This window comes from Gobius niger, assembly GCF_951799975.1.
Source record: "Gobius niger genome assembly, chromosome: 5".
NCBI lineage: Eukaryota > Metazoa > Chordata > Actinopteri > Gobiiformes > Gobiidae > Gobius > Gobius niger.
Genome location: NC_136856.1, coordinates 28808193 through 28830870, shown reverse-complemented (window position 1 = coordinate 28830870; position 22678 = coordinate 28808193). Strand labels below are relative to the sequence as shown.

The 22678-nt window shown below is 41.6% G+C and overlaps 1 protein-coding gene across 7 annotated transcripts in view; it reads right to left on the bottom strand.

The window, feature by feature from the left end:
- The window catches only part of LOC306963634 (teneurin-3), a 360281-nt gene that overhangs the window by 152810 nt on the left and 184793 nt on the right, over positions 1 to 22678 (bottom strand). For all 7 annotated transcript variants that reach the window (XM_079557215.1, XM_079557217.1, XM_079557216.1 and 4 more), the window contains 4 exons: positions 16926 to 17136; positions 13145 to 13246; positions 8618 to 8812; positions 2532 to 2732 (listed from right to left, as the gene is read on the bottom strand). In XM_079557215.1, the coding sequence (XP_079413341.1) occupies positions 2532 to 2732; positions 8618 to 8812; positions 13145 to 13246; positions 16926 to 17136 (709 nt within the window). The remainder of the gene's footprint in view (positions 1 to 2531; positions 2733 to 8617; positions 8813 to 13144; positions 13247 to 16925; positions 17137 to 22678) is intronic.

Below are 22678 nucleotides of genomic sequence, written 5' to 3'. Positions count from 1 at the left end.
TTAAAATTAACTGGAAAAAAAAGTAACTAGTTGTTACCACTCTGCTGCAGAGAGAGAAAGACCACGCGGCCGCTCACATGGGCATTCACCGCCACTCCAAAGTTCGGATGCAAGATTCAGGGGGGTCAACAATTGGACTTGTGTTCAAATCATGTAATGTGGCAGCAGAAAGACGTGGCTGAACCCCAGTCGCAGAAAATCAAACATGTTTGATTTTTAAGCCCGATTTAGGACGCAGAGGGGAAGTGTGGGTGATATTACCGTCCCAAAAGTGAACACATGGACTCTAGCTGCAAAAACACAGAATACGAAATACTGTAGCGACCTCCCTTTTCATCTCTCTGTCATAACAGCGGCACAAGCAACTAATTAATGGCCTCAGCCCCACAAAGACCACAGTGAACAGCACAACATCACCACAAGTTCACAAGAACAACTTTTTCCAGCTACGTTTCAACCACAAACAGACTTTAGCAGCACTTATGAGTGTTCTGACGAATCAAATACTTCTTCTTCCTAGCTTTTCTCTGTAGTGCTGATGTCCACCTCCTTTTCTTATTAAATCCACTGGAAATACGTAACGATTCCTTGTCTCGCCTGCTTTTATTTTTCATTCGAGAAAACAAGTCGAGGAAGACTTGTATCTGCAGCCTTGAACTGTCTTGTACCGACATTGATCACATGACATTTGCTGATCTGGGGCTCAGTTTTTCTGCGCCAAAGAGAGAAAACGTGCAGGAGCGAGGCCAGAGACACACCGCTGTGTTAGAATACACAATCATCAGCTGTTTGACAGACGGGTGTATGTCCCCTAATGATTTTCACTCACTGTGTGGACCAACAGTTGTCCTATAATCGCACTAAATTCTTAACAAATTGGCTTAAGACGGAACAAAAACGTGTAATCTGTGCTCAGTGTCAGATAACTAACACCGCTACAGTGTTTCGCCATGGGTACTGTGAAATATATCAATAGAGGCTATGCATTGCACATTCTAGAACCTAGAACCTTCAACATTGCAAATTGAGAGGAGAATCACTGAATAACATAGATACAGACGGCATCTCGGGAATCACCCATATGGTCATGTTTGAAAACAGTTAAGGGGGAAAACAATTTGAAGAAAAATCTAAACTTTCTCTAATTAATCAAAAACTACTTTAACAAATGTTGAAATATGAATTTGGTTTTCTACTAAATAAAGATACAAAGACATGGAGAGGAGCAAAGTGGTTCAACAGCCCAAAAAAACATGAATAACGGAGAATGCTAACTTGATGCTTCATGTTAGCATCGGGCTAATGCTAACAGTTAGCTAGTGCGAGCTACAACTGCCGTTTTTTTACTTCTACTGAACAATCTACTGTGAGAAAACATCCAAATGGGCCCTATTTACATTTGACTTTATTTAAGTGATGGATAAAAAGAGTGGAAAATTGTGTTTCTCTATAGATTCTATTTTCCCCTCGGCGAAGCCACGCCCCCTTCTATGACGAGATGCCATCTGTATCTATTGCGAACGATCCACTCAGTTTGCTCCTGTTGCTATGATGGAATGCTAACTGCCATGCTGTTGCTAGGTTAGGACATCACTCGTATAATCTTGAAGGAAAATGTCTCACCCCATCATTATAAAGAAAAGGTCCCCAAAGTCAGTTCAATGGCCCAATATCAACACTCATGCTTGTGGATGAAGTCACCGCCTTTGAACAGCAATGTGAGATGATAACATGACTTCAAGGGACATTTCAGGATTTTTGACATAGGGCCTCATTTCCTAGTTATCCAGAGTGTTGTTGATTTCTGGATACAGTATATAGCCTATATATTTTTTAATTCATGCAGTCCTTATATTTGAAGCTTTTAGTGGTGCTAGGCTAGTGCTAGGCTAGCGCATGTCTATGGTAGCTAGTAGCCTGCATTAAAAAACACTTCAAAACCATGGGGTCGTCCTCCAAACGTTGCCATATCGGATTTGTAGAAAGCTCCTTTGTGAATTCCTCGTGTAGTAGTGATGGCGGCCGCAGGTAAACAAACAACTGTAGATCCGGTAACCGAGCAGATCACTCCGCCGCTGCGTAGCTTACAACCAGGAAGCTAATGCTGCTCAAATATAAGTTCTTTTAAAAGCAAAATGGTGTTGTCTGGTGTTATAAGTGATTTGCCTCAGGTGCACTGTGCTTGGGTCAGACTGTTTTTAATGCAGGCTACTAGTTACCATAGACATGCACTAGCCTAGCACTAGCCTAGCACCACTAAACTCTTCAAATATAAGGACTGCATTAAATAATCTATATCTCCAGAAATCAACAACACTCTGGATAACTAGGAAATGAGGCCCTATGTCAAAAATCCTGAAATATCCCTTTAAATTGACTGAACTTTGTGCCATTTCTTGTGTCATGTGTGTAGGGCCAGCAGTTATAGAGACATGAACCGTAAGCATGGTCAACAATCAGCATTTTGCCAGTTTCTCCACCTCTCCATCGACCAACACTCCAACACTCATGGCAGTACGGCGTGTCCTCACCTATGGAGCAGTCAGCGCCGGTCCAGTTGGCCTCGCACACGCACGTGCCGCTCTCCGTGCTGAAGGTGCCGTGGCTGGAGCACTGCTCGGGACAGGTGCTCTTCAGGATCTCGCAGTTGATGCCGCCCCAGCCCGGGTTACAGTGGCACTCCCCGTGGTGACAGGCGCCGTGGCCCGAGCAGGTGGGGTCCACGCAGTCCACTGTGAGGAGACAAGTGGCGTGTGAGCACTTTAACACCGGGACAAGAGGGAGCACTCCGGCAGACAGACGCGTCCGGAGGGTTTAGTTCTTCAAATGGTTTTCTCTTCACTGCGGCGCTACAGTCTATCGATCATCGGACACGAAGCTATCATTCACTTCAGCGAAGGGGCAGGGGAGTGCACTCGTCTGTGGTGTTCCTTCTCTCCTTCTGTTTCCTTTTATCCATCTGGTTTTTAAAACATCTACAACTGATCTTCACCATAATGTTTAACTTGAATTTACCATTCAAAAACTGTATCTCAAAATGTATAGTGGTGCCAGTTCTAACCTAAGTGGGTATTGATGTTGTGTCCATTGGAAGCACATAAAGGTGAGTAATGGCAGCTCGTGTGCAAGACAGAAAACAGAAAACGGCTACACCGGACACTTTGGGGAAATTGTTTAAAGGCGAGACGCTGCAGGTAAATAAGGGACAGACATAAATTTAGATCATTTGGTAATTTAGCTGTAGATTACTGATGAATATGAGGGAAAAATGTATAATAAGTGTTTTGTCATTTTATGTTAAGATGTTTTATGTTAAAGGGACTATACAGAGTTTAAAAATGTTAAAATTAAGTATTTTCCTCCCCCTACATGCTCCAGCCTTGTCCTAATGTGTAGAATGAGCTCAGACCTGTTCACCACAACTGCCTCTAAAATCCTGCACTGTCACTCAAAAAGGTGTTAATTTGGGTCCGAAGTGCTGTCATGAATGAGCTTAATACAGAAGCTGCAGTTACACATAGGACCTGAGATGGCAGTAGTGAGTATAAAATGCCAACTTACATCTAGGCCCGTTAAGGTAGTGTATGCATAAAAATGGCCAGAATTGCCAACATTTTCAGCAGCGTCTAAGCAATGGATAGAGCCAGGTTTAAAAGTACGGTTGCATATTTGTTGATATATTAATTGGAGTCTGTAGGAGCTACTAAAGTGGCTTGTTTTATTGTTGTAAGAGTGTAAAAAACTCTTGAAATAACAGCTGTTCTTGCACATGTATATAGCAGCTCTTTTGCTGCTGCTGTCTCCCAGAAATGAAATGACCATATTTGGACTACAGCGCCGTCTCAATCACCTTTCTTGCTACACATGGATACCAAACAGGTCAATCTTTGTGAATGTGTGAGAAAGAGAGCACCGTACTGGTGTCGTTAATGTCTGAAAACGCAGATACGTCAAAAAATAAGCGTTGCAAATGGTGAGTCTACTTTGTAACTGGCATTAAAGCAGTACTAGGTAACTCTTCCCCCTAGAGGCCATAAGCGCAACTGCAGGTGTAGTAGCAAGTTACGATTTTTTTACTTATTAATTGTCTTGGAGAGTAAATCCTACGCTGACAGGAAAGACGAAGGGAGAGAGGGTTACTGTGCATCCAATTATACAATGGACATATTTTTTTTCACTCAAACTTGGCTGTAAATACTGTTCAAAGTGACGTTAGCCCGCAGTTAGCTTTGCCCGTTAGCATGTTAGCTTCTTCTTCGTGATTCCATTAGTGTGTATTGCTTTCTCCGGACCGGTGGCAGTCAAGTTGCAAACATGGTTTTCTGTCCAGAGACACCAGGGGGAGATGAAAGACCCTCCAAACATCCCATAAACACTTGTATTACCCCCACAGGGATTACGGGAAGGATTTATTAGGGTAAACATTTTACTTAGTACTGCTTTATAACGTTGTTATGGGAGAAAAGTAGTAAAAAATCTCAACATTGTGAAAATGTCATGTTTTCACCTGCCGTGTCTGATTTGTGTCCAGTCACTGTATGTCTATGCTTGTTGCAACAGGAAGGGCATCTGACACAAACGCCTTTCAGTGTTGTGCAGCTGATGGAGCGGCATCTCAACTTACATACAGTATTAAAAGATAAGAGGGATTTTTTTGTTAAATTTGTGCTTGGTAGTCTGCAGAGTTTAAATCGTGATTGATTGCTCACCACTAAAGTTTATTTCTTCTCTAATGGATGACTATCAATGTCACTTTGATTAATGGGAAAGTCTGGTGGGAAAAAGAGGCGTGTGTAGGCGCTGCAGTCAAGATCCCAGAGAACTCCTCCAGTTTCTCATTCGATTCTCATCCTAATTCACACCAGCAAGAGACTCAAAGTTACAATCTAACATAAGACTACATTTACAATCTAAAGAATTCTGTATTTTCAAAAAACAAAAGTTAGTCTGTCATCCCGGGTCTCGGAATTTAATTAAAAGCACATCTGTCCAGCTGTTAAGCCCTGACAGTTGTGCTTTTAATTAAATTGCTGTTTTGCAGCCAGTGGCACAGGGAACATTTCATGTGTTGACCGAAGAACATATTTGATTAATGTCCAACAAATTCTATGATAGGAGGTTATAGTAGAAGTGAGTAATGATCCTAAACACGTTTCAAAATCCACAATGGATTACAGATCTGTGGATGTACCTCCAAAGAGAAGCGTGTGCCGGACAGCCCACAAATAAAGACTTTTGTGAGGAAGAAAGGGTAAAAATATCCTGGATATCTGGAAGCCATTACCTCTGCTAGTGCCCAACCTTTTGCCGTGGTCTTTTTTTCTTTTTATGTAACCTTAAAATGTTAACTATGTGAATAAAACCAGTTTACAAAGGAAATATCTGATCTGTAACTTCCTGCCTTTTGTTGGAGTTAATTTCATCTTCCCGTTGCTTCATTGTTAAGATTAGAGGTCGACTGATATATTGGCCGGCAGATATAGATTTTATAATATTGGCTAACCTAGTTACACAATGGAGATGTTTTTTTACGTTCAAACTGTAAACACTGCTATAGTGGCGCTATCCCACAGTTAGCTTTGCCTGCTAGCCTTTTAGCTTCTTCTGATCGATTTGCAAAATGTTCATCAACGAAACAAATTCTGTCGATAGAATACAGTCAGGACTTCCCTGTACCATGTCCTAAACCTCAGACATGTGAGCCAAAATTGATTCATTAAACAACTGAGAGCAGCGAGGGAGATGTTTTACATTAGTGTGTATTGGGGCTGCCGGGTCAGATACCGTGAAAGTTGCAAGTGTGGTTTCTGGATGAAAGACTCCCCGATCATCCAAATTAACACTTGTAATACCTCCAGAGGGACTACAAAAAGGATTCATTAAGGTAAACAAGTAACTTAGTTCTGCTTTAACCTCCGCAATTGTATTTTTGATCGCCGTGCAAAATGCCGCGGCTAGCAACAGTATGCTAATGCGAACGGCAGCTGATCAAAACTGGGATAGAAACTATGATTGAATCACCTAAAGTAATCAAATAAAATCGGTCACTGCTGGAGTGACCAAGTATTTATGTTTTTACAAGATTATAGACCAGACATTCAGAAAAATTGGCTAAAATATCGGCCGTGCATGACAGTATTGGTCAATAAAAATCCCCCAAAATTGGCATCGACCTTAGAAAAACCCATATCAGTCAACCTCTTGTTAAGATTCATAGCAATTTTACTCCAGGGTGCCTTACCGTTCGCACCTTACTTTAAACACTGGTAACAATTCCCCACCCACATTGAGCCTGATAAACCGGTCCTTTACAGGCTATAGCGCTCTGCTAACACCGTAATTACGGACCTTACAGGCCATGCAAAAGGAGCACAATTAGTGTTTGGAAAGATCTAATCAATTACTATTAAACATTTAGACCAACTTGTTGCTAAAGGTTAATAATTGCCAATAATGAGCAGCGTAATAGAGTCATTACTACCGTAGCGTCATTCGTACTTTCCTTGTGAGCTGATTGTTCTCGCATCTCCATATCTGCTCCGAATGGTATCGATTATTCAAACGGGACCAATTCATCAAACCCACGCTCGAACAAAAACGCATTTCCCCCCTGTTTGCGTTTCCTTCCCGGGTCACTTCACATCAAGGGGAACGACCACATATTCATTTAGTCGACTCGATAGCTCTTACGTGGCCGGTGACCCCCGCGCGCATGCAAATGTGAGCTGATAATTGCCCTTTTTGTTCCAGCCGTGAATCGAAACAGGTAAATGCAGAACAGCGGAGGAGGGGGAAGCGCTCTGAATAAAGACAAACCTGTGTTATTGAGTGATCGATTGTCGTACAGGTGTCTTCGGCGGCGGGCGTTGCAATGAGGTTCGATAGACTTCGGCACAATCTGTTCCACCTTCGGAGGCGGCTGATTTATGCGCGCGTATCGATAGCACATCCGCCGCATTATCCGCTCGGTGGAGTTGAAAACGGTGATTGTTTCGGCATTAGACTGTGTCCGTTCTCCCCCCCCCAGAGGGTTAAACAGACTGTGGCGTGTATGAAGAGATCCACAGGGAGGGATGGGTTTGAATGAGGACTGTCAGATTCTTTGCAATTGAACTAAAAGCGCAAGATGGATCATTATTTGGATTATACGCAAAAGGTCTGCATTTTTGGGGGTGAAATTTGGATGATAATGCTTTATTCATTAAAGCCACACCGCGTAAAATATTACCCAACAAATAATATTGAAATACAAGCATTCATTTTACGACAGATATTTTCATCATTGAAACATATCTAAAAAAAATGTACAAACCAACATGAGCCTTTGCTGTGAGCGGCTCAGCTCTCCTAAGACATGACTGTAACTTTACCAGATAAGATAAGATAAGATAAACCTTTATTAATCTCACAAAGGAGAAATTCACTTGTTACAGTCGGCGTTACTTCAGGAGTGGGTACGTCTCCAGCTCGTCTCCATGGAGATGTTGAGTAAAGTCAGCAAAATTTGAGATTTAAAATAGATTAAGTCCTCATCCAAATCCATTCTTTGATTACCCACAGCAAAAAGAACATTGTCTGTGTCGAGCTGGTCATTAGGAGCATGTATTTTGCTGATGTCAACAGTATAGTCCAAAATGTTACGCAGTGTACCTTTAAATTGGACACAAAAGGCAGCTCAGGAGATTTTTTTTTAATGTAAAACCGAAAGAGCATTTCAGATAGTGCCATAATTTTCAAAGAAACATAGATTTAAACGCCTGCTGAAATAACTATAATGCCTTTTAATGACATTCAAGGCCTTGACAAAATTCATGTAATGCATTTAAAGTCTGAAGCTCAGGAAGCTCACGGCTGCTGTTACGTAAAAGTAGCGTACTGGGTCAAAAAGGTTGGACACCTCTGGACTAAGCACAACTTAAGCTGCAATTATTTCAGAAATGGGAACTACTAGCGGTGCGCAGGCTGGATCAGGTGCTATTTACACCCACCGAGTTGACCTCTTTAACCCCCACCTGGAACAAGAACATTTTCTCCAGTTTGGCATCACCCAAATGTAAAAGCTTCTTGAAACAAAGCGTCAAAAAATAGCAACAAAAACGAGAATAAAAGAAAAAAAACTGACAAATAAGGCAAAACAAGAGCGACAAAAAAAGCAATGAAAAAAAAAAAAACTAAAAAAGTGACAACACGGTAACAGCGCAAAGAAAAAGATCAGTTTATAATAGTTTTGTAGGTCATAGCTTTCAAATGGTACTGGCCAACAGGCTGTGAGCTCCAGTCGAGAAGCTTTTAGATTTGGGTAAAGCCAAACTGGAGACGATGTGCTCGGCTCAGGTGGGGATCTAGACACAATATACTCCTTACCTTAATTTCTCCGTTTTTATCTAATCATTACTAATCAATTATAATAATTCATGGATAATGTATTGATCTAAATTTGATTAACTCATAATCTCTATAAAGACATCCTCTGTTTACATATTATTTTCCCATAATCTGATCAAAATCGGATTAAAAATACATAAAGTGCGATAAAAGAGAAGTAATCCCATTGAAAAAAGTCATTGCCGACTCTTCCACTGCTAAATGACCCGTCAGTTGGATAAAGTGTGTTTACCTTGTTCACAGTTGGGTCCCTTGTGGCCGGTGTTGCACACACAGTTGCCGGACACGCACAGGCCGTGGCCCCCGCACAGAGGGTCGACGCACTGCGCGTTCGGCACGTCGCACTCGGTCCCCTTCCAGCCGCTGTAGCACTGGCAGCGCCCTCTGGTGTACTGGCCGTTACCGCTGCACAGGATCGGACAGGCGGCTACAAAAGAAAGAGGGCGACAAATGTGTTCAGAATGTCCAGTTTGATAACATTCGTGTATAACTGTGGATAAACTGAGCATTTATCCACCGGACAGTTTGAACATTCTTCATCCTTCGGTAAGACTTTATTGTCCCCCCAAAGCAAATTGATAGATCTAGCAGGATGTTGAACAGTTTTTTGTTTCATAGGCTGTTAAGACTCATGAATAAGTTACGCCTTCTTCCCATCGGTGAGCCTCCCGTGGCTACGATAAACTTGCTAAGACTGCTACAAGGCCAGACCAGAACCTCCCCTCTTTTTCCCCTCTGCCCTCGGACTCATGAACACTAAATAACCTGTTACCTGACATTCACTATGTGGTTATTCACCTCACATCTGCCGTCTATATTGCGCATATTTTGCATATTGACGGATTCACATTTTTACTATATCTTGTTTATTTTTTTAAGGCAGTCAATAGATACATTTTTTTAATCGCGATTAATCGCACTTGTGAAATGCAATTAATCGCAGTTAATCGCAGTAAAAAAAATTCTAATAATTATATTCATTTTTAATAGTTACCCCACATAAAACACTTAAAGCACGTGATTACTGATTGCACATTTCATTCACCAAATCCACAGTTTCATATTAATGTGAAAAGCCCAACAGCTGATAAACGGGATCTTCAGCCATTTCTGAAGATCCCGGGATTGATAACTCACTTTTTAAAGACATTTTCTTTTGTGCTGAACCTTTTGGACAGAAACTGCAAACGTGTAGGTTCATAAAGTAGAATATAAGGACAAAATTAAAATATTTTTTGTTGAAATAGGATGACTAAATTAATCACAATTAACTAAATTAATCGTGATTAATTATTTTTGCGATTAATACGATTAATCATGATTATTTTTTTTATTCTAGATTAAATGTGTCTTATTTTTTAGTTTTTGATTTAGCCTATTGTATTTGCTGAAAATACCATAATTAAAATTATGTTTTCTATCCATCTTCTTTCTATCTACAACTTTATAAAGTCTATAAAGTCAACTTTACCGCTCAGCACTGCTTCAAAGAGATTTTTAGGATGCTATTAAATTGGTATAGATTTATTCTATTTGATAGTTTCATCTGCTTTTTGGCCAATTCTGCCAATTAATTGTATCAATAATTATTCATCAAAAAGGTCTAGAATAAAATCAAAAGCAAATAATTAAAGCAAATCTACTTGTAGTTGAGTCAGAACATTTTCAAGCTGCTATCCCTGTTTTCCCATATGTACAAATTGTTGTTGTTTCCAAATTGACCCAAACCCATCCAAAACTATAATATAATTTCAAAATGATGACGTGAAACTAATTCTGTGAACCCGGCCTGAATCAAAGCAGCAACATTTGCGCGTCGCAGAAACACCAGCCAGCTGTGCCCCTTTCGTACTAAATTTACAGTTAATGCACCGCAGCACGGTTCACTGATATAGGGTTAAACGTGCTAAATAGCTGCAGTTCTAAAAATACCCGCGGCTTCCTGTCAGGGAGTTGACTTTGAAAGAGCGCGGCTTGTGTATAAATGTGTTAACGGATCACCAAACAAATACATGTCTGACAGCTGGTGCCATCTGAACCTCCTCGTACCCGCAGGACCCCGGTGACAGGCCGTCTGCGCGTCCCGCGAGACGGCGAGACACGGAGAGGCAGCCGCTCGGATTTTAGGAATCAATCTCAAACATCCTCCTCCTTTTTACTTCAAGGTTTCTCATTTTCATCTTTTATCGCTTGAAATCACACAATTTTTGCTCCGTGAATGAAAATTACTTCATTTGGTGTTTTATTTTTGATACTTTCTGATACATCGCCTGAACAGAGTGCTTTTTCTCCACTTCGGCTTTACCCAAACGTAAAAGCTTCTCGACTGGAGAGCAACAGTGTGTGCCTCATTTGAAAGCTAAGACCTACAAAAGTGATTGTAGCTTAGTTGTCATGTTGTTGCCGCGTTTTTGTCACATTTTTTAAGCGTTTTTGTCCCGTTTTCATCTCTTTTTCTTGTCATGTTTTTGTCACTTTTTGGTTGTGTTTTCATTCTTGTTAAGTATGAATAAAGTACTAATAAGCATTAATAATATGCTTGTAAAGTATTAACATACTGCTTATTATACTTATATCTGTTAACATACTAATAGGCCATTAATAATACGCTTATTCGAGCCAACCTTAAACCTAACCCTGACCTTAACTCTTACCCTAAAATGATTATTTGCTTATTAATACTTAATGAGCACATCTTAATCTAAAGTGATACCATTTTTTTTGTTTTTTTTAAGCTTTTAGATTTAGATAATGCCAAACTGGAGAAAATGTGCTTAGTTCAGGTGGGGATTAAGAGGATAATTTGAGTATAAGGTATTGACTTCAATTAATATAGTGTGCAGTGTTGAGAAAAAAGTTTGAAGTTTGGATTATGGATTTCCTTGTTTTTTTATGTCAAAACAAGATATTCTGCATGCAAGTCATTTTCACTCATCTGTTGAAATAAATTCTCATACAAACTTTGTTCAAAACAGTCCAAAAATGCAGCATTTAGCCGCTGTCGAACATGCCAAAGAAACAAACCGTGGAACGAAAGAACTTCCATGCACTGAATGCAAAGTGCAGGCTTTATTTCATCCACTGTGTCAAAAACAAACACCAGCAGAGAAGGCAGAGTCTAAATAACCCTATTAGCGTCATTAAGCAGCCGGTTCCATTTGAGTAAAGCATGAGCCAATTTACGCTTTATGTCGGTGTCCTGTGATAAACTCTCGAAAGATGATTGTTGCCCGTTCTGAATTAGGGTAAGTCACTTTCACATGCACATATTCCTTGCCGTGCTCAATTGTTTTTCAGTCTTGTAAGGGATGTATTAGCCCAGTGAGGAAACCGTGTGGAGCTGCACTGCACTAAACGTGGGCATTATCATAGAAGCTGCGAACGTTCATTGTAAGACAGAACATCTGCTGGGAGTTTTCAGTTCATGCGGACGTGAGTCAGGTGCAACAAAAAGTGTTGGCAGGAAGCTAAACACAAGTCCTCTATTTATATATACAGTACATGTTTCCAACTTTTTTTTCTTTTGCATTTCATAAACTCTATTCATTTAGCGATTCACTTAGGCATAGCGTTCACTTTTACGCTTAAGGACAAACAAAGCTCTGTCTCTCTACTGTGTCATGTGAAAATGCGCCTTAAGTACTTCCTGGACTTCTGTATTCCTTCAGGCTTTAACAACTCAGTTCACCGTAGCAAGACTATTCTGGAGCTATTGATTTGCTATTGCTTAAGTAACTCAGTGGGCGATGCTAACTGCTTGCAGCAAAGATGGCAATCTGATCGCAATTGGCACGTTACACAAAAACCCTACTCCAGTTCTGTTCTTTAATGCATTTCTTTAGGGATTATCTTAAATTAGCGCTTATTTTTTTACTTATTAACTCAATGGAAAATGAGTTAGTGATAGATAAACTATACATACACAGACACCATAACGTTCTTTCGCCAAAAAGATACCCACCCATCCATCCATCCATCCATCCATCCACCCATCCATCCACCCATCCACCCATACACCCACCCACCCATCCATCCATCCACCCATCCACCCACCCATCCATCCACCCCTCCCTCCATCCATCCATCCATCCATCCATCCTTCCATCCATCCATCCATCCATCCATCCATCCATCCATCCATCCATCCATCCATCCATCCATCCATACACCCACCCACCCATCCATCCACCCATCCATCCCTCCATCCATCCACCCACCCATCCATCCACCCATACACCCACCCACCCATCCATCCATCCATCCATCCATCCACCCATCCATCCACCCATCCACCCATCCACCCATCCACCCACCCATCCACCCATCCATCCACCCATCCACCCATCCATCCAAAATCCATCCATTCTTCTTCTACTGCTGAAGCTCTGATTTGTACTTCCTGGATTATATTGCTTCATAGGAAAAACACAACACTGTTTAAAGCCCAGAATCCAGGATCTAGTCTGAGCAGTTCAGCACTCAAAGTTTGTTCACTGCTGCCTGCAGAGGGAGCTCCAGGCAAACTCCTCCTCAGCCCTGAGCCACTGTCTGATACAAAACGAAATAAGCGTTTGCGTTTTTGTGCAACAAGCCAATTGAAGCTCTGTCTACTTTTGCAACATTTTGGGGCATCTGTAACCATTTCCATTCTAATCAGGCTGTTAGCAAATCCATCCACGTACAACTTGCAACTTTCGACCAATCACCACAGGACAGAAATGAATAGGGACTTTGGGAGCCGCTAAGGGACATACGGTACCTCTGGAACAGTACGGCCCTATGAATCCCGGGAAGCAGTGGCACGATCCGGCGACGCACTCTCCGTTCCCGTAGCAGTTGTGGGTGCACTCAGTGACAGACTCTGCAAAAGAAGAAAAATCTATTAACTATGAAAAAAGACTTAAAATACTTAGGCCGAACACTCAGCGTATCCTGTTTCATAACATTTGACAAGTGTGGGCTTTAAAAACCACCAGCCAGACAAGTGTCTTTTTCTTTTTCGACAAAAATCTGGGGCTTTCTCAGCACCCCTTATCAGCACCGGCATACATTTACAACTATTTGTCCATGTCCCACTAAGGTCTAAGCCTCCGTAGCATCCCCGCCGCTCCGTCTAAGCCTCGCTAAGTAAGAAAAAAAAAAAAAAAAAGCACACAAGCATCTTAAATGAGACCAAATAATTCCATTTCCCTGACACATCTCGCTGCCATCCTGTCTCCTTAGCCTGTGAATGACTGCCCACAAGAGCCGCGAGTGTTTACAGCGCCAATCCTCTTGACGCTGAAGTTAATCTGACATATCCTACCGAGGCATCTTGGTGCTTCGTTCAGCGGACCATCACTCATAACGGGACGCCCCAGAAGACTTTTTTTTTTATTCTATTTTTTTTTTTATCAGCACTCGGAGATCTAACTTTTCTTCGCCATCCAACGGCTTTGTGCGGAATGTTCATCGAGCTGAGGCCATTCTGACCTCCCAGTTCAATACTGTAGCTTCATATTCGTAGGCCGGGATCAATGGTAGCCAGCCCCAGAGGAAATTGGAAAAAAAAGGAAAACACTAACCGGCGAGGAATTTCACAGACTTTTTGACCAATGAGGGGAGAAAAGGGAGGATCGATGCCCCCCCCCCTGTGCGCGTCGTGTTATAGCGCGCAGTACAATAATCCACTGGATCTGCTGCCAGGCTCCAACGTACAAACGCTCAATAGATTTATTCCCAGATCATATTTGTTCCTCGGATCCAGAATATTATGTTTGATGCTGTTTATGAAATCTGCAATCTTTCAATTTCGGACAATCTCTGTGGAGATCGCCCAAAAGCTTGATGGGGTTGCTCGAGGTGGTTCATTGAGCGTCATAAGAGGTGAGTTGTTTTAATATGGTCCGGCAGACTTTGTTCACTAAGACAGTTAAAGATTTTTCTATTCGTCTAGCAAAGTGAGTTCAGTAAGCTGTAGAAGCAGGCATTTGTGGACAAAAAGACCTGTGCACTGTGCACCTACTACAGTCGATTCGACTCAACGATTGACTAGCTGTTGTCTAGTTTTAAAACAGTGTTGTTCCCTGAAACCTGTGAAGGATGCTTACAGTGTGAATGCTATCTCTTTTCCATTGTTTGAAAACCAAATTAAATAAGATATTTGCCCTTTAAATTTTGAATATTCCATATGCCAGGGCAAGTAAAACGAGGAAGTACTTCTGCCATGTTTAAAAGACAAACAGTCCCGCACACATTGGCTGCTTCTCTCCACTTCCTTGACTTCCTCGGTGGTGGGCTCCTCCAAAACGGAGCCGAGTCTCCTCTTACCGCCACAGTTGAGCTCAACTGGAACGGCCTCCGGAGCGAGTGGCTGCGTCGGGTCACGTGTCAAATCATATAATAACATGTCAATCTATGCTAACAAAAACAACTGTTAATGAATTAACAGAGGCCAGGAAACTGTTTATATATTGTTTTTTGGTTGGATGTCTTCCTGTTGGAACATTTTGGCCTGAATAAGATAATAACATTTCTGCAAGGATTTGTAAGAAATTCAATTCAAATATTAAATATATTATCAGGTCCAGTTTATGGCTCATAGCTACAATGGCAGACTTACCTCACCATATGCCTAATTTCTCAATAAATAGGCCTATTTATTAGACCTTTCATTAACTTTATATAAACCTCTCTTTACATCTTTACTTGCTCACAACACTTCTACCAATGATTGTATTACTACAATTATTTTTTTGCACAAATGTGGAACAAAACTTATAAAGTTTTGTGAGAAAAGAAAGAAAAAAACAATGTTGCAGTGCATCATGGGTAATTTCAGCTCTCCGGGGCAGCGGAGGATCCACAGGTGAACCCTTCGTAAATGAGTCAAACGGAGGAGGAGCGAGGGGGCGAGTGGTCCAGGTGAATTGGAACACCACCTGGCGGCCAATGGGTCCTTTGGCCAGTACAATATGTGAGGAAAGCTTCTTTGGCCCTCATGGGGAGGGCTGATATTACTTTGATACCACCCCCTCGTGGCTGGGGGTGACTCCAGAAGATTCAATAATACATGGAAACCAATGGAGACTTTACACGTTTCAAAAACAACTTAAAAGCCTGGCTCCAAACTGATTCCTGTGACAACAGTGAGTAGAACATATTTTTTTTTTTAACCACACTGGTTTTATGTTATATTTATCGTTAAAGGCTTTGTGCTTTTTATTGACTGGCCCTGGAGCACTGAGGGGACTTGTTTCTGCTCAGTCCGCCTCACGGGGGCGGAGTTTCCCGCCTTTAAGTCCTTTTTTTAGAAAATAATCTGTGGGAGACGACTGATCTCTTGCTCTCGAATGGAGATGGTGTGAGCTTTAGCAGTCGATCAATATTAAGTATATGGGCCAGAATGACAGAAGGAAAAATCCCATTCATTTTGACTTGACCAAAAACAACAGAGGCTAATCAGCAATGTGCTAACTACTGGCCATCGCACAAATGTCTTACAGGGAAAAACATATACAACTTTTTGGTTTATAAAGTATTGGATAAATCTTCAATTTAAGTTGTGTGCTTTATGTCCTTGAGTTACTACATAACTAGCTAGGTACTGACACTCAAGCTTTACAGTGCATACACTGGACAATGTCTGATCATTTCACTGCTTTAAGCTGCTCTACCTGATTTCTCAGACAGAGGAGTTGTCTCGTCCTGAACCGTATTTTAAAAAGACATATGGATTATTCTGTGGAAATACCAGGCAGATTTGCAGAATTTTGTTTTGCCAGGCAGATTAGCCAGTCTGTACATTAAAAAATATGTGTCATGAAGTAGACCTGGCCTGGGTCTGTGGGTCCTCCCTCAGAACATTTCAGACATCTCCTCAAACAGACATACAGTTTGAGGAGATGATGGCCCCCGAACACATCACGTCCTGTACGCACCCTTCTATAGGCTTCATGTCCTAAACTCTGAAGAAATCCACAAAGGCACAATGCAGTTAAATACACTATCAGCAACTACTTTATCTATACTTCTCTTTCTTGCCTCTTTCTGAACTCCTCCTCAACATGCCTGGACTTTTGCCTTCAGCTGAGCTTCTTCTCCTGTTTCCTGCAACTTAATATTTGTAATGTCAGCTTAAATTTTATGTCATTAGATTAAAACACATCTTTTAATCTGAAAAACTGCAAGACTACATTTTTGCTTTCCTCTGGCATTCTCTCACTCCCAGGTGAAAAAAACGGTTTGTAACATCAAGACACTTCCATGTGACCAGAGTTATACATATGACAAGATCTAACTGCGTAAAGTCTGCATAATATAACACACTGTAGTCCCTGCTAGGCTAGAGCATAAAAAGTTTAGACTTTACACGAGCTGTACAAGTTGCTGACTTAAAACTTTGGGGCTGCTATATTAATTTTTGTCTGACTAATCCAAAATAAAAGCCTGCCCCACGGTCTTTGAGGTCACACACAGTTGAAATCACTCTTGACAGTTGGTTTAAGCTCCATTTCTCCAAATGTTACAAACACAAAACAGACTTAAGTGCCCTGTCTCACCCTGGACGATGGTGTTGTAGGACACCGCCTCCGCGCTCTTCCCGTCGTTGTAAAAGGCCAAGTGCCACACCCCCGAGTCCAGGTACTGAATGAATCCAGCCTGGTGCACGCTGACCGGGTGCTCCAGACGCGCCCTTGGATCCGCTTCGCTGGCGGACCGGTGCTCTTTGGCGATGAGCCGGCTGCCGTCCAGCAGTTCCACAAAGTCGTACTGAAAAACACAGCACAGAGATGCGATAACGTTAGAATAACAATAGATTTGAAAAGTAGTAGTTTTACACAACTTCACATAATATAAATCAAAATGAGATATATGCATAAAAGTCATTCAAGCCGAACAAAACACACTCAACCACTGCTGGCAGAAAAGGGAGTGCAGCACCTTCCTTAAATATGGCTTTTACAAGAGAAAAATACGATATAGTAGCATTCTTGTCTTGTTTTATCTGACCAGTCCAATGTAAACTGATTCTATATATACAGTATGTATTACTTTTCCCTGGCCATGTGTCTTGCCCAGCAACACCAAGATAGAGGAAGAGCAAGTTTCAAGCCACCGTTCTTGCAAAACTTGAAGTCTATATTATTTCCCTGCTTGTCACTCCAAAAGTAATTTCAGTCGTAATCAGAGCAGGACTCCGGAAAAGTCTTAATGCAAGACGCTGCCAGCGCAGGTTTGTGTTCTCAGTAAACATGGCACTATGATAAATGTTGATTTTTCACTGCAGTTCTTTGGAGTTGCTGGATGTTGTTTGGAGAGCTGTTTGTATGCTGATGAAGCCGATACGGCTCCGGGGCAATTTCTCTAAAATGTTTCAAAAAGCAGATAATGTTGAGTCTGATGGGAGACGCACTTGGGCGAGTGCGCAGTGTAATCTTGTAAATTAACTCTGATAACACTGTTTAAATGCATACATTTCGATGTTTGGGTACCTGCGCCAAATCTTAATGAAATAATCAACTAAAGGAAAACAAAAGAGACGGAAACTTTTGGAAAAACAATGGCAGCATAAAGTGCGTGAAGTGCTTTCTGCAAAAATAATAACGGTCACACGGAGCATGGTAAATGGGGCAGCGCAGCGTTGCGTAAAAGCAATGGGTTTGTTTTTCCAATGAATTATTTTACTTTTTATAGCTGCCCCAAAACTGGTAGATCATGGGCTTACAGGGATATTTCAGGATTTTTGACACAGGGCCTCATTTCCTAGTTATCCAGAGTGTTGCTGATTCTGGAGATATTTTTTTTTGTAATTCATGCAGTTTTATGTTTGAAGAGTTTCGTGGCGCTAGGCTAATGCAAGGCTAGCGCATTTCTACGATATCAGCTAGCCTGCATTAAAAACAGTCTTAGCCACTCCACAGAGCACCTGAGGCAAGTCACTTATAACACCAGACTAACCATATACATGTCTGTGTCGATAGAATCATTTTTGGAATATAACTGACCTTGCATCACATGAATGATCGCATTTTGAGGGACTATTTTCTAGCAGATCACTCCGCCGCTGCGTAGCTTATACAACCACGAAGCTGATGCTGCTCAAATACAAGTTATTTTAAATGCAAAATGGTAAAAATTATTCTATGGACACAGACATTTATATGGTTAGTCTGGCGTTATAAGTGATTTGCCTCAGGTGCTCTGTGGAGCGGGTCAGAGTGTTTTTAATGCAGTGTAGCTGATATCGTAGAAATGCGCTAGCCACGAAACTCTTCAAACATAAGAACTGCATGAATTACACACAAAAAATATCCCCAGAAAACAGCAACACTCTGGATAACTAGGAAATGAGGCCCTATGTCAAAAATCCGGAAATATCCCTTTAAGCCTGAGAAACAGATGAACACCAAATACAACTAGGTATGTCTCATTTAAAACAGGGATTTCAGTCAGTCGTTTGCAGACACATCTGCCGCTGTTGGACGCATTCACTTGGACACGCTCTGAGAATGAAGTGTTCTTTTCCCAGCTGCAACAAAACCACATTCAAAAAATGATCATCGTCAGCTTCCACTTTTTAACAAATGGGAGTCATCATCAGCCATCGCTTCAATCCCAACGCAAGAAAATTGAATCCGTGATGTCCTGCTCCTCTGGTAAAAAACTGATGAGAGTGTTTGAGTGGAACATTTTTGCCGCGTCTCTTGAATGGTTGGCCTTTAAAAACAAACAAATCTGGATTCATAATAACCTTTATGTCCGTCCTCTCTTCTCCGTCCAGCTGAACAGGCCGTGATTTTGCGCGTGAATACAGTCAGAGTAACGGCAGCCTTCCGACGGTGTTGCGCGTGCAGCTGCCCGCACACCTGAGCCCCATTGTGACTTTGAGCAGCGCGCTACACAAAACAAGGCGCCCACACGAGGCTGTGCGGGCGCAGGAGCAGATGTACAGATCCCTGCTGCATCATTGTCTACAGTGAACGCGCTCACTGGCAGCGCCGCCGCCGCGGTTTAAAATCTGTTTGCAGAAGGCTCGCCTTTACGGCACGCAGCGGAGATGTGTGGGAAACAATTAAAATCTCAGGATTAAATGGTTTTTCGTGTAAGATGGAATCGGCTCCACAGGGAAGGACATGCTACAAATAGAACGTTCTCGTCGTATGTTAAGTATCGCTGTGTGTCCGTTCATGTTCACTCTGGGCCAATTCAGCGCAACGTGAACACGTATTATCAACTTTAACACTTCACACAACAAAACACTTAGTTTATATCATTGTTGGTGTATTTAAGATATACAGTAAAGTGTCAATCAAAAGCCTCTAACTTTTGGCATCTCGTCATAGAAGGGGGCGTGGCTTCGCCGAGGGGGAAAATAGAATCTTTTGGGAAACACATTTTTCACTCTTTTTAGCCTTTTTATGGTGGAATATGAACTTATTTATCAAACATAAATAAAGTCAAGTGTAAATCGGGCCCATATGGATATTTTCTCACAGCAGATTGTTCTGTAGAAGTGAAAAATGGCAGTTGTAGCAAGCACTAGCAAACCGTTAGCATTAGCCCGATGCTAACGTGAAGCAATCTGTTAGCATTCTCCATTATTTCTGTATTTATGGGCTGTTGAACCACTTTGCTTCTCTCCATGTCTTTGTTTCTTTATTTAGTAGAAAACTATATTCAGAATTCAGAATTTGCTAAAGTAGATTTTGAATAATTAGAGATTTTTTTCCAAAATTGTTTTCCCCCTTAAAGGAATAGGCCACCGTTTTTACATACTAAGATATGTTCTTACCTAACCTAGACGAGTTAATATATACCCGTCTGGTCTTTGTCTTTGTCACGCACACGGAGCACATACGCAGCCTCTCCCACATGTCATATAGCTCCAAAAAAGCTCACGATAGAAGCTACCAAGCTCTTCCACGTGTTCCCTATTTAAATATAGTTATGTGAAGTGTTTTCATGCGAAGTATATTTACACAGAAATGTAACGTGTCGATTTTATAAGCAGATAAAAAGGGGTACTATAATGTGAGGCGTAATGATACGAGGAGCACAACGTCCGCGCAGTAACTCCTAAAGACTTCCCCCGCTCACTTCCGTCAATAGAAGCTGCGTGACTTGTAGTACTTGTAGTACGTGCAGCAGTAACAGAGAGCTATCGGCTAGCTAGTTTGAGCACAGTTGAGGAAGCATCAAGTTTTAGTGAGATAACTGAAATGAATAATTTGCGATGGCGGACTTTGTTGATGAGGAGGAATGGCTTACTGCGGATCCAGAGCCGTATCTTTTTGAGCCAGAATATACAGAAGAGGAACTTGCCTTGTTGGACCGTGAGAGGGAACAAAGACACGAACTACAGCAGACTGGAGCCGATAGCTCTCTGTTGCTACTGCACGTACTACAAGTACTACAAGTCACGCAGCTTCTATTGACGGAAGTGAGCGGGGGAAGTCTTTAGGAGTTACTGCGCGGACGTTTTGCTCCTCGTATCATTACGCCTCACAATATAGTACCCCTTTATATCTGCTTATAAAATCGACATGTTACATTTCTGTGTAAATATACTTCGCATGAAAACACTTCATGTAACTTTATTTAAATAGGGAACACGTGGAAGAGCTTGGTAGCTTCTATCGTGAGCTTGTTTGGAGCTATATGACATGTGGGAGAGGCTGCGTATGTGCTCCGTTTGCGTGACAGAGCGCATGGACAAAGACCAGACGGGGATATATTAACTCGTCTAAGGTTAGGTAAGAACATATCTCAGTATGTAAAAACGGTGGCCTATTCCTTTAATGGGCGATTCCAGAGATGCCGTCTGTATCTATGCCAGCACTAATGCCTCTCAGCCATTATAATCATTGATAGCACACTGGTTTCGGTTTAAAATCTATTTTCTATTTGGCGCTGTGTGATAGCTTAGGGGTTTACGCGACAGCACGTATGCTGCACATTTTGTCGGGCTCAGCATTTTGAGTGTACCTCCCGGCTCAGACAATTTGCTGCATCTCTCTCTCTCGCTCTCAACTCTTCACCCTCTTTGACGCTAACCACTGCTCTGACTCATAAAGCCCACAGGCAGAGCTCCGTTTGCAAATCAGTACTTACTTTTGTAGTGCTTTGATGGACAAGAGGAACAGGTCAAAACATGACACACTTTATGATGATATCAGACACTTGCTGAATCATCCAGAAATATCTCCCGCCTCATTTACCCCCAAATATCGAGAGAAAAGGGAATGTTTTTTACCTAAACGAGGATGATTTTAAGCCCTGCCTATGGGAAAAAAATATAGATTTGGAGATTAAAAGTTAGCATAGGTTATAATACGGACAGTAGTGGCTCATAATGCAATGTAAAAGTGCTATATAAAACCAATACATTATTCAGTCCCTCTAGGATTTCACAATGTTGCAACTATTAATGTAAAATCAAGCAAAGTCAGTGCAGCTTTGCAAAACCCCGCAACTTTCCCACAACTATTCCAATAATCCACAATTTCCTCGCAACTAGTCCTCAACTCCACAACTTTCCCGCAACCAAAGGGACAGTTTCTGATTAGTTAAATCAGTTGTATTTGCGCATAAGACGGAGTCAAGTGAGTCAGACTAAAGCGAGGGCTCAGCGAGGGTGCACTCGAACTGACTGCTCTCTGTCTCAGTCTCGGCCACTGGACCTTATTTTATTTCTTTGCTGCACGAACTTTTGAGAGGGTCATGTCTTCTGTTCCTTCTGTTTTTTTGCTCCGTCCACTGTCCTCTGAGTGGAGGAAAGGGGATGTGCACGTTGTTGTTGTTTTTTTACAGATGATACAATTATTTCAAAATGCCTACTTTAGTTATTTCCTTGCTCGCCAGATCCTCTTGAAAAAACCGTTGGAAAAATGGCTCACAAAATCAGGCATTCTAGTCCGCAAATCCCAGGGGGAATGATTATTATTATTAGAATCAAGAAATCTTACCTGAGTACACTTAAAATTGACTATATGGAGTTGCTCTACAAAATCCTCACCAGTTGTTGGACAGATATTGACACCGATGCCTGCATGAATCAGCTCAGAGCATGTGGAGACGTTCATGCCCTGATGCAGAAGAGACATCGTGTATACGTTTCCAACATATGGGGAGACTTCAAAAGGACAGCATGTGCTGTGTTCAATTTGTACTTCCGCTCAACTCCCTATACAACACCTTAGCGTCTGGTAGAATAATCAATCTGCCGCTTGTGTTATCTTCCTATAACATCAAAGTTTCCAGATCAAATTCACCCCACATCTGTGTCTCACCCAGTTTTTCCAACCCTTTTATA